Genomic DNA, 13,608 nt, shown 5'->3' with positions numbered 1-13,608 from the left:
CTTTCTTAGGACATCATGTCCTATAAGGGCTCTTCCAGAAATTAGTTTTTCATAATTTTTTGTGAAATACTTCAAAACTACTTATTTGTATATTCCTATGTATATACAAATAAGTGATACTGAACTATTTTACTAAAATCAAACTTCATGATAACTTCATTTCCAGAAGGAGAAAGATTTGTTGCGAAACCTGAAGGAGAAAAATGTGTTATGTAAGTGATATATATGGCACACATTCCCTGAGCTAGGAACCAAAATGTTGCAATATGATAAAAAGATTTCATGTAATATAACTGGACTTGACCAACATTACTCAAATAATGATTTTATTTATGAAATTGTAACCGAACTTTATTGGCACCTGTTAGAATGTACAATATCCTGATTTACTAACCTTAGTCTATGTGCCTGTTTGTAAACCATTGCGATGGTATATAACTTAGCGACGGTATAGAAAAGTTTTTAAATAAATAAATAAAAGTTATATTTATAAGTGAGTTCTTAACATTTATTTTATACTTATTGGTCATTTTATTTGTATGTCTGGAAGCATTCTTTTTTAATTGTAAGAGTGTGGTTCTGTTATTTAGGAAAAGGCACAACACCCAGACTCTCATAGCTACGGTTGCTAGCATTTAGTTGTCATTTCTAAACAATACCAGTATTGCAGTCAATCAAGATGAAAGCATATAGTCTCTGCTAAGCATTAGTATTAACAATTACTCCCAAGGTTTCTACTTTTAGCATTTTGGTCAAGTTAATGGCCTTTGTAGAGATGTTGTCAGAAGCTAAAGCATTGGGAATCCAGATAGTTATTAAATATCCATGTAAATGTACATTTATGTATAAGAACAATAAGTAGAAACATAGAAACATAGAAATGACGGCAGAAGAAGACCAAATGGCCCATCCAGTCTGCCCAGCAAGCTTCACACACTTTTTTCTCTCATACTTATCTGTTTCTCTTAGCTCTTGGTTCTATTTCCCTTCCACCCCCACCATTAATGTAGAAAGCAGTGATGGAGCTGCATCCAAGTGAATATCTAGCTGATAAGTTAGGGGTAGTAGGGGTAGTAACCGCCGCAATAAGCAAGCTACACCCATGCTTATTTGTTGAAGCAGGGATCTATGCTGGATATGCATCGAAAGTGAAGTATCAGGCACATTTGGTTTGGGGTAGTAACCGCCGTAACAAGCCAGCTACTCCCCCTTTGTGAGTGCAGATCCTTTATTCCACATTTCCTCTTGCTGTTGAAGCTAGAATGATGTTGGAGTCACAGTAAGCATGTGTACGTTTATTGAATAAGGGTATTGTCTCCAGGCAAAGGATGTTTATTATGTTTATTATGAACCTGTACATTTAAGAGCTTTCTTAGATAAATGTAAAATTGAGGTAGGCGACATCTAACCGGATTGAGGAATAATATAAAGAGAAAATTGTAAAATTCCTTATTAAATTTAGAAATTACTTTATTGCTTTATTGCTCTAATGAAATTCTAAGGGTCCTTATTGCTTCTTAAATAATATTACAGAAGAATGGTTTGTGCTGGAATGTAAAGATTTCATGTTACAACTATTTTGGATGTTTGTAATGATATGAAAATTAATAAATAAATTTAAAAAAAAAATATTCTCAGAGACAACTGAAGAGGTAGGTTGCCTTTCATGGGCATAAAAAAAGATTTGACAACATTCTCTGGCTAATGGAAAAACGGGTAAGGCACGACCACTGAAAGCAGTCAACTTTTGGACATCTGACACCTGGAAGATATTATTAGTGCAGAAGGAGACTGTATGAACAAGGAAGGGTTATATCCAGAGCCAGAGTAGTTTAGGCTAGGCCAGTTATCTAGATCGGGTATGTCAAATGGTCTTTATCTACAGATATCTATTGTGGTATTATGATTCAAAGAACAACTTACCTCTTATTCATTTCCTTTCTTTCCTCCCTTAGGGCTACAAACAACCCGATTAGGAAACCATTTAGAAGACAGAGTAAACAAATTTTTGCGACGGCAAAATCATCCTGAAGCTGGAGAAGTTTTTGTTCGTGTAGTGGCTAGTTCAGATAAAACTGTGGACGTTAAGCCAGGCATGAAATCCAAGTAAGTTGTCTCTGTTTACCTTTAGATCATTACATGGCTGTAACAATTCAAACTTAATTTATTTCTTTATGCCTTAAACTATTATTCTTCGTCAGCTAGCAGGATAATTAGCCATATATGTGGATGATGTCATCCAACAACACTGAGCATACATGAGCATTCCGCTGCCATGCAAGCCCCTTAAGTCTTTTTTTATCTGCTCATGTGACCAGACATGTTTTTCCTTTTTCTTGTGTTTTTAGCTTGTTTTCACACAGTGGTGGTTTTGGGGTTTTTTTTCGTTTGTGAACAGTGTACATTTTCCACTGCAGGCTTCTTCATGGATCCCTTAGTTTTACTAGTTATGGTTTTTCTAGCACTTATAACATTGTTCTTTTCCACTGTTTTTGCTGTTATGGGCTGCATTTTTCTTGGCGTCTTGAGCACTGATGGCTCTTGTCTCAGCCTGCTGTCCGGACCACTCGTCATTTGCGGTGAGATGTTATATTATGTGAAAATCTCAAGGATTTAAAGATCTTAATGATGTCCATTCAAAATAAACTTCATCTGTTCCCCGAAACTGAAATTGAAGAATAAGCCCGACAGCGGCCAGTGTTTCGCGATATGTCAATCGCTTCTTCAGGAGTATTTTAGAGAAAGGTTGTCAGGACAGATGCTTTATGCTGGACCCGCACGTCTCCAACTCTATTTCAATGAAAACGGTCCCATTTTCATTGAAATAGAGTTGGAGACGTGCCGGGTCCAGCATAAAGCATCTGTCCTGACAACCTTTCTCTAAAATACTCCTGAAGAAGCGATTGACATATCGCGAAACACCGGCCGCTGTCGGGCTTATTCTTCAATTTCAGTTTCGGGGAACAGATGAAGTTTATTTTGAATGGACATCATTAAGATCTTTAAATCCTTGAGATTTTCACATAATAGAACATCTCACCGCAAATGACGAGTGGTCCGGACGGCAAATTGCTTCACTGCCATTGTCTGGCTTGCTGATGCGGTATCATTTCAAAACTTTTTTGATAATAATTTTTTTGACTACAGCACAGAGAATTAATATACTTAGTCTTTCTGTTGTGTGGTTTTTGATTGATAAGACAAGTGCTTTGGTTCTTTCTATTTTTGTCTTGTCTCAGCCTAACATTTTCGTAAAGATTTAATTTAATTTTGCCTTGACTGTTTTTTTCACAAAGGCAGAGAAGTAAACAGGGGCTTCAAAAGATGCCCCACATGCTATCAAAAGATGTCTATAATGAACTATCACAAAGTTAGCAGACGGTATCTAAGGCAAACCATGATGTCCATAGCTGCATCATTTGTGCCAAGATGTAGCCTAGGACTATCAGGTTCCAAAGCCTTAAATTGATTGACATCTTTAGTTTAGCTGCAAAGTCCTAAGCTCCTTTTGGCATTAAAGGTTTTGATTCTGTAGATCCTGGAAACTGTATCATTCACTGGTGGTTCATTGGCACCAAGGGGAAGATCACACTCTTTGGATCCGAAGTCTAGAAAAGGTCCTGAAGCAGAGAGTTCTTTCCACTGATCAAGGGAGACGTTTTCTTTGTTCTGGTCAGACCCGAAAGGTGATGGTATCATATTGTGTGAAAATTTCAGAGCCATTTCAGAGTACAGCTAGATCCCTCGCTATCCCTTTGACCGCATTTTAGAGCATTGGTACAAGCTTGTTGTTATAAAATACGCCTCTTACATAATATGAAGCATTTACTCAATTTAGATTTTTGGTTAGTGACAAAATCATTAATTTTATCCACCTTAGACTATTGTAATGGGTTGTTTTTAGGTCTCCCTAGTTCTTATTTGATACCACTTCAATTAATTCAAAATTCTGCGGCCCAATTGGTTTCTGGTTCAAGGTAAGAACATAAGAACTTGCCATACTGGGTCAGACCCAAGGTCCATCAAGCCCAGCATCCTGTTTCTAACAGTGGCCAATCCAGGCCATAAGAACCTGGCAAGTACCCAAAAACTAAGTGTAAGGGAACTTACACAGTCTGTATTAGTTTCTTTACATTGGATCCCAATTAGTTGACGAATAAAATTTAAGTATTAATCGTCAAAGCTCAGCAGAGTTTAGTCTCATCGTGTATTTCATCAGCAGTGTAGTGGCATCAATTGTATCATTTACTACGATCATCGTTCCAAGGTCTTTTGGAAATCTCTTTTATAAGAGTAACAAGATTAACAGAGTCTCAAAATCAAATGTTCAAAATCACAGGACCTAATTTCTGGAATAATCTTCCAGCAGACATTAAGGAGGAAAAGAATTTGTCTCATTTTAGAAAGATACTTAAAGCATATTTTTATACATTAGCCTTTGGTATTTAGGTCTCAATTTGAGTCGCGCAGCCACTTCTTTGGGGCAGAGAAAGCGGGGATTTTTATGTTTATGGTTTATGTTTTTATGTTGATATTAATAGGTGAAATGATGTATTAGTTTTAATTTAGTTTGAAATTTAGTTTTAAATATGTTTGTATATTATGTCCAAGATTATATATGTACTGCTGTAATCCACCAAGAGTTGGGAATTGGTGGAACATAAATGGTTTTAAATAATAAATAAAATTAATTTATCTGTGTTCAAGACCAATATCTTTTGAGACAGAGATGGCAGCCATTCCTGCTTCAAATTGACTGCAACAGGAGATTCTTAGTATGTCATCTTCTCCTCTATACTTCTTTCTTCTCAGTCCCTTTTTTGACTCCCCCTCTCACTGGTCTCCCACCCTCTGTCTCCTTTTTTTCAGTATCCTGCTGTCTTGCTCTGTGCCACCCTAATTTTCATCTCCATCTCTGGGTCTCACTCTCTGTGCCTCCTCCATACCCCATGCAGAATCTCATTCTCCCTCTATCAGTCTGTTGAATCAACAGGTGCAAATTATAGAATATAGGGCCAATCATGTGCAGCATAGGAAGGTTAAAAGAATGCCCTTGCGTTGACCGCCTCTATAGCTATCCCCCCCCCCCCCCACTACCCCTGTTAACAGTGCCACCTTTTATTGGACCTATTGTTTCCTCCAGCAAGATAACATGGGGAGTGATTTTTTTGGGGGGTAATTCTAAACAAGGGGAGCAGTGTCCCCCTCTTTTCCCTCTTTGAGACTTGTCTGCATCCTATGCAGAAAAAGTTTGTGCATCATGGAAGACATGTGCAAAACAGCTATGTATATCAGAGTGGTTAAGTGGGCTTTGGCAGAACAGTTTTTCAAGTTGCTTTCAGCTTGAAAAACTGTTTTTTCAAGTAAAAACAGTATAGAAGCATCACAACTATACTGACTGATGAATGTGATGGAAATAGATAAGTAAAAATCTATTCTAAGTCAGAACATCTAGACAACAATAACATACTCTACCCATCACAACATGGTTTCAGAAAACACTATAGCACCGAAACATTACTAATCTCACTGACAGCGTACTACGCGGATTTGATAGCGGCAAACACTACATTTTGATACTACTAGATCTGTCCGCAGCATTTGACACAGTGAACCATAACATACTATTAAAAAGACTGGAAGAAATTGGATTACAAAAAAAAAAAAACAATTGACTGGTTCACATCCTATCTTACAAACAGATCTTATCAGGTAAAGATAAAAAACACAATATCAGACAAGATTGGCCTAAAAACAGGAGTCCCCAGGGCTCAGCACTCTCAGCGACTCTATTTAACATTTACATGCTCCCCCTCTGCCACCTATTAGCAGGGCTAGGTATCATACACTACGTATATGCTGATGACATCCAACTAATTCTACCAGTGGAAGAATCAATTGAGAAAACACTGAACTTTGCAATGATGTATCTAGACATAGTAAAATAACTATTATCTCAAATGGAGCTAGTAATTAACATAGAAAAAACGGAATTTCGTTTGAGATCCCAGCTTTGGAGCTGGGATCTCAAACGAACCAGAACCTTTCCTGCTAAAGTTAAGTCCATTTTGGTTGTTATCTGTTGTTATCTGTGCTTAGAAGTAGGGCATTATATCTGCCAAAACTTGTGCACTGTCTTTTAAAAAAAAAAAAAAAAGCACAACTGAAATAGATATTTGGGAGGGCTGTTAGTCTGCTTTACCTGTTTAACACCCTCCCACCCACCCCTAGGTTTGTGTTTCTTATATAACCTGCCTAGATTCATAAATGGCAACAAGGTAAATTAGTATTTCCATAATTGCTATTCATCAAATGTCAAAACTTACCAAAATGAGGATTATCCAATGTAACTGCTATGGAGCCTTTATTCTGAGGGAAAGCATCTGGAAACTTAGAGCTTGCCCAATTTGTGCACAACTATCTTCCTTGAAAAAGGAGCTGAATGAGGTTAAAGCTCAATTAGCTTCAATTACAAGAATTACACCCACATTGCATTACTCAGAAAATAATTCCCCAACATCACAGAGAAACCAGAAGTCAAGAAAAAGAGATTCATTAGGCTCAGGTAGGACCCACAGTCACCCATTCTTGACAGATGGACAGCCAACAGGTACACCCTCCCACTCAAACAGGTCATTAAGAAATTATTTAAAATCCATGAATACAGTGGGCTCTGGTAGAATTAGACCTGTGATGAGGAGACACACAATGTACCAAATGCAAAAAGAACAAAAAGCCTTCTCTATATTAGAAACTGAAGAAGTTCTTGAGAAAAACATTGAAGTGTTACCAGAAAAGAGAAAACAAACACAATGCATGCAGAATTTCAAGATCCATAACCAAAAGAAAAATCTAATTGAGATGGATAACTCTGTCAACAGTGGCACAACTGCAAAAGGAAAGAGTGAAGTGAATAACAAATCTCAAATAAAATCTCATAAGGAGTCCAGGAAAAGCAATAACCTTAAAGAGAGTACCTGGAAGGCTATGACCACAAATGCTCATAGTTTGGGAAATAAAATCCCAGATCTGCAGGCCCTAATGGCTGAGGCAGAATTGGACATTGTTGCTATCACAGAGACATGGTTCACAGAATCTCATGATTGGGATACAACAATACCAGGCTATAACTTGTTAAGGAAGGACAGAGAGGATAGAAAAGGGGGAGGTGTGGCTCTTTATATCAGAAACAACATCCAAGCATCTGAGCTGCAAGGAAGTTGGGGCAAGGAAGAAGCAATATGGGTCGACCTAAAAAAAGATGACGGAGCATCCATTTATATTGGAGTGGTTTACAGGCCTCCAAACCAAAAGGAAGAGCTGGACAGAGATCTGGTTGAAGACATCCATAAGATAGGTAAGAAGGGAGAAGTGGTGATCGTGGGTGACTTTAATATGCCAGATGTAGACTGGAAAATCCCATCTGCAGAAACTAAAAATAGTAGAGCAATAGTGGATGCCATGCAAGTATCTTTGTTCAAACAAATGGTGTTGGAACCCACGAGAGAAGGAACTATACTCGACTTACTGCTCACTAATGGAGATAATGTCTCCGATGTCCAGGTGGGCACCCACCTCAGCACCAGTGATCATCAAACGGTATGGTTTAATATCACTAAAAGAATAGGGAAAAGAACCACAAAGACCCGAGTTTTACAGTTCAAAAACACGGACTTTGAGGAAATGGGTAAGTACCTGGAGGAAGAACTAAAAGGATGGGAGAACGAGAGAGATGTGGAGCAGCAGTGGACCAATCTAAAACAAGCAATACCAAGGCAACTACTCTATATGTTAGAAATGTAAAGAAAAGCAAAAGAAAATTGAAACCTATCTGGTTCTCAAAGGAGGTGGCTGACAAAATTAAAGCTAAAAGAACAGCATTCAAGCAATATAAAAGATCCCAAAGGGAGGAACACAAAGAAGAATATTTGATTCAACTGAGGGAGACAAAGAAATTAATCAAGTTGGCAAAAAGTCAAGCGGAAGAGAGGATTGCCAAGGAGATAAAAAATGGTGACAAAACATTTTTCAGATACATCAGCGAAAAGAGAAAGGTCCAAAGTGGTATAGTGAAATTGAAAGGTGATAATGATCAATGTGTGGAGAGAGACGAAGAAATGGCAGAAATATTAAACGAATACTTCAGCTCTGTGTTCACTAAAGAAGACCCTGGAGAAGGACCATCTCTACACAACAAGAAACTGGAAGGAAATGGAATAGATGAAAATCCTTTTACAGTAGAAAATGTGTGGGAAGAGCTAAAGAACCTGAAAGTGGACAAAGCCATGGGGCCTGATGGGATTCATCCAAGGATATTGAGGGAGCTCAGAGATGTTCTGGCGGGTCCGCTGTGTGACCTGTTCAATAGATCCCTTGAAACGGGAGTGGTGCCGAGTGATTGGAGAAGAGCGGTGGTGGTCCCGCTTCACAAGAGTGGGAACAGGGAGGAGGCTGGCAACTACAGACCGGTTAGCCTCACTTCGGTGGTGGGAAAAGTAATGGAGTCACTGCTGAAAGAGAGAATAGTGAACTATCTACAGTCTGGAGAATTGATGGACCAGAGGCAACATGGATTCACCAGGGGAAGATCCTGTCAAACAAATCTGATTGACTTTTTTGACTGGGTAACCAAGGAATTGGATCGAGGAAGAGCACTCGATATCATATACTTGGATTTCAGCAAAGCTTTTGATACGGTTCCGCACAGGAGACTGGTCAATAAAATGAGAAGCTTGGGAGTGAGTGCCGAGGTGGTGACCTGGATTGCAAATTGGTTGACGGACAGAAGACAATGTGTGATGGTAAATGGAACCTTCTCTGAAGAGAGAGCGGTTTTAAGTGGTGTACCGCAAGGATCGGTGTTGGGACCGGTCCTGTTCAATATCTTTGTGAGCGACATTGCGGACGGGATAGAAGGTAAGGTTTGTCTTTTTGCAGATGACACTAAGATCTGCAACAGAGTGGACACGCCGGAAGGAGTGGAGAGAATGAGACGGGATCTAAGGAAACTGGAAGAGTGGTCGAAGATATGGCAGCTGAGATTCAATGCCAAGAAGTGCAAAGTCATGCATATGGGGAGTGGAAATCCGAATGAACTGTATTCGATGGGGGGGAAAGGCTGATGTGCACGGAGCAGGAGAGGGACCTTGGGGTGATAGTGTCTAATGATATGAAGTCTGCGAAACAATGCGACAAGGCGATAGCAAAAGCCAGAAGAATGCTGGGCTGCATAGAGAGAGGAATATCAAGTAAGAAAAGGGAAGTGATTATTCCCTTGTACAGGTCCTTGGTGAGGCCTCACCTGGAGTACTGTGTTCAGTTCTGGAGACCGTATCTACAAAAAGACAAAGACAAGATGGAAGCGGTACAGAGAAGGGCGACCAGGAAGGTGGAGGATCTTCATCGGATGACGTACGAGGAGAGATTGAAGAATCTAAATATGTACACCCTGGAGGAAAGGAGGAGCAGAGGAGATATGATACAGACTTTCAGATACTTGAAAGGTTTTAATGATCCAAAGGCAACGACAAACCTTTACCATAAGAAAAATATCAGCAGAACCAGGGGTCACGATTTGGAGCTCCAGGGAGGACGATTCAGAACCAATGTCAGGAAGTATTTCTTCACGGAGAGGGTGGTGGATGCCTGGAATGCCCTTCCGGAGGAAGTGGTGAAGACCAGAACTGTGAAGGACTTCAAAGGGGCGTGGGATAAACACTGTGGATCCATAAAGTCAAGAGGCCGCCAATGAAGAGTGGGTGACTCGCCAGAATGATGGCTACTGCCTGGACACAATACCCTTATTCAATAAACATACACATGGTTACTGTGACTCCAACATCACTCTAAGCTTCAACAGCAAGAGGAAATGTGGAAAAAAGGATTTGCACTCACAAAGCCGGGAGTAGCTGGCTTGTTACGGCGGTTACTACCCCAAACCAAATGTGCCTGATACTTCACTTTAGATGCATATCCAGCATAGCTCTCTGCTTCAACGGCAGGGGAGAAGAAAACCAACCAATAAGGGCTGTATAACATAGTCTGGGTTAAAACAAATAAGCATGGGTGTAGCTTGCTTATTGCGGCGGTTACTACCCCTACTACCCCCTAACTAATCAAGCTAGATATTTCACTTGGATGCAGCTCCATCACTGCTCTCTACATTAATGGTGGGGGAGGAAGGGAAATAGAACCAAGAGCTAAAAGAAACAGATAAGTATGAGAGAAAAAATGTGTGAAGCTTGCTGGGCAGACTGGATGGGCCGTTTGGTCTTCTTCTGCCGTCATTTCTATGTTTCTATGAAAAAACATTGTAAGAATTCAAAATCCCATCAAACTTAAAAATGATAAATTAGTGGAGTTAAACGATAAGGTTAGAAACCTAGGAGTTATTATGGACACCAAAATCAGCCTTAAACAACACATATCAATAAAAGTAAGAGAAGGCTATGCCAAACTAATGGTCCTTAGAAGACTAAAACCCTTATTAACCCAGGAACACGTTCGTACAGTACTACAAGCACTAATATTTGCCAGCACGGACTTCTGCAACACACTCTTCCTAGGTTTACCATAAACCACAATCAGGCCACTGCAAATACTACAAAACGCAGCTGCCAGAATACTTACTGGAAAAGGCAGAAGAGATCATATTACCCAAACACTTGCGGATTTACACTGGCTCCCAATAGAACAGAGAGTACAATTCAAAATACTTTGCACAATTCATAAATTAATTAATGACGAAAACGCCGACTAGCTAAACACTGCTTTACGATTACATGGCCCACAAAGAAATCTCAGGTCGGCCAATAAAGCACTGCTAACCAACCCTCAGTCAGAACAGCAAAGTTGACCCAAGTGAGAGAGAGAGCTCTATCTTTGGCAGGACCATTATTGTGGAACACATTACCACTTGAACTGAAATTAATGAAAGAATTAAAACTTTTCAAAAAAGGCCTAAAAACTTGGCTTTTCAAAAAAGCATTTCACAATGAGAGCGATGACTAACAATACATTCAGCTGAAAGTCACCAACAAACAGAAAATTGACAATTTTATTATTTGTTACCCATTATTAAATATTAAATTGAAACAGTATACACATATGATTATCCCAAAATCATATAAATAGTAACCCCAACCCATCTCTCATTTAGAGTATATTACTGAACTATGTAACTGTAAAATATTGGCACACCATGGATAACTTATAAACCTAACCAACCTATTTCGTGCCGAAATGTAAACCGTTGTGATGGTATATTACTAAACGACGGTATAGAAAATTTTTTTAAATAAATAATAAATAAATTCCTGGGGGGTAAAGTCTTTTCATATGTAATAATAAAGTTATAATTTGTGTGAAACGTATTTAAAATAGTCTGTTTTATTGACTTGGTAGCTTAAATGGAGCAGATAAATTTATAATTTGCTCTGAATATAGTATGAATTACATTTGGAAATAGTTTTTTTGGGGGACAAGGTAAACAGTTTGAATAAGGAAGAACTCATGCTTGAAGGAATGGCAATGCCGAAGCCAAGGAGGAGCTGGAGCACAAAGATCGCCAGAAAAACTCTTTGGAGCCCTTTAATGGCTCAGCTGGTCTATTACATTCCCCAAACCTCATGTACCCTATTGTCCTGACTGTTGCTGGAGTTATTAGAACAGAATTTGATGTTGAGAAAATTTTTGTTAGCTGCTGGAAGAGGGATAAAGAGGGGGATTCTTGAATATAGGTTTGAAAGATTTTGTTGGTGTTAATGGTACATCACATTATAGTTTAACATTACAAGATTGTAGTTGCTATGAACATAATTTATAAGAATATGCTTGCTGTAATGTTATTGCATGACAATATCACTAGGCCAGAGAATGAAAACTCTTAACAGGACCTTTGTGTGCAACTCCATTTTGTTTGGTAGCAATAACGGACTTGGACAAGTATCAGTGATGTGTAGTGTTCATTCTCTCTTGTGAAGTGATAGCCTCAATCAGTCTGCTTCATTACATGTGCTTTTTGCTGCAGGTTTGTGGATACGGGTGAAATGTCTGAGTCCTTCCCTTATCGAACCAAAGCACTCTTTGCCTTTGAGGAGATTGATGGAGTGGATGTTTGTTTTTTTGGAATGCACGTGCAAGAATATGGCTCAGACTGTGCGCTTCCAAACACCAGGTACTTCTCAAAACTCAGTACAAAATCTGAGCTTTGAATTACATTCCATTTCAAATAATATTCAAGCTACATCTGTGAATACAAAGTAGTATCCGTTCAGTACCAAATGGACTATTAAAACTTGGTATTCTAAAGATAAAATATTTAAATAACTTCATTGCAGGGTTTTAACATATCCAATTCAATGTGACTACATTGAAGTGCTTCATGGGTGCAAAGCATTATTTTATAATACCATACACAATAAGAATTGCTGGTCTTGCACACAGCTACTATATAATGCAATGAAATAGTCTTTCTGGAATAGGTGGTGTTAAGAGTTCTGAGCTCTTTTTTACGTAACTATGTAAAAAAAAAAAAAAAAAAAGTATTTTAGATTTGTCTTCCAGTGAAAATAGTAACTGCAATGGAATGCAAAGACTTTGGGATTCTTTCTGAATATATGACAAATGTTGTTTTTGTTTAAAAGCCATTAGCAGTTAAAAGAATTATCCTAAATCTTTCTGTGTTTCTACTGTGCTTTTATTGAATATCTAAAAAGTTTGAATTTGACCAACAGATTGAACAGATATTAAGTAGAGGTTAAACTGCTACCTCCTGTAGGCAGCTTGAAAGCCTCTTGTAGAAATGTTAGGATTCATTTTCAACTTCTGTGCAGTCAGTAAAGTTAGCTGGTTAAACTTATCTAGCTAATTTTGTTGTGATATTCAGCCTCACTGCTGAATATACTCAGTTATCTTAAAGATAGCTGGATTTGTTTATCTGGCTAACTCTGTATATTGGAGTTAGCTGGATAACTTCTCTGGCTAACTTAACTCCACCCCGAAGCACCCTCGGAACATCTCCAAGTTATCCAGCTAAGTTTTATTTCGCTAACTAGTTAGCCAGCTAACTTGGAGGTGGCCAGTGGGGATTTTCAAATCCCATTCTTTGACTGGAGAAGTCCAAACTTAGCCAAACAAATGGCGCAGAATATGTACCTCTTTACGTATAAAGGCCCTGCTTTTACATAAATTGAACGTGTATGATCTGGAAATTATAGAACAGCCACATAAGGCACCCCTGAAGCTTCTAGTTTTACTGTGCAGCAACCCTGAATTTACCCTTTAAACTCAACTGCAATAAAAACAAACATGATTTACTGTGGTACTCTGATAAGATCCCATTCAAAAAGAGACACCATCCTATTTTTTAATTTCCTTCCCAGAAGGGGTTTCACATTTATTCTGCTGGGATTAAAACTATGCAGAGCAAGTCACAAAAAAGCCCCAGTCACTCATATGTTTCGCTATGCAAAGGAATCTCTGAACAAGCTTAGAAAGTAATTTATTTCACATAATTTTATGATATGGATACAGATTTGGCTGAAATTACAAAGATAAGGTGAAGCTACTTCACAGATGGTAGGAATCTGCCACATTGAACAGTATAAT

At 38.6% G+C, this 13,608-nt stretch overlaps 1 protein-coding gene across 1 annotated transcript in view; it reads left to right on the top strand.

Moving 5' to 3' along the window:
* CREBBP (CREB binding protein) overlaps window positions 1-13,608 on the top strand; it is a 918,877-nt gene that overhangs the window by 750,036 nt on the left and 155,233 nt on the right. The window contains exons 24-25 of the mRNA XM_029576620.1: window positions 1,956-2,106; window positions 12,029-12,175. Coding sequence (XP_029432480.1) covers window positions 1,956-2,106; window positions 12,029-12,175 — 298 coding nt within the window. The remainder of the gene's footprint in view (window positions 1-1,955; window positions 2,107-12,028; window positions 12,176-13,608) is intronic.

The sequence above is a fragment of the Rhinatrema bivittatum genome, chromosome 14 (genome assembly GCF_901001135.1).
Source record: "Rhinatrema bivittatum chromosome 14, aRhiBiv1.1, whole genome shotgun sequence".
Taxonomy (NCBI): domain Eukaryota; kingdom Metazoa; phylum Chordata; class Amphibia; order Gymnophiona; family Rhinatrematidae; genus Rhinatrema; species Rhinatrema bivittatum.
Note: the sequence above shows the minus strand (reverse complement) of the source record. Positions and strands in the feature narration are given on the sequence as shown.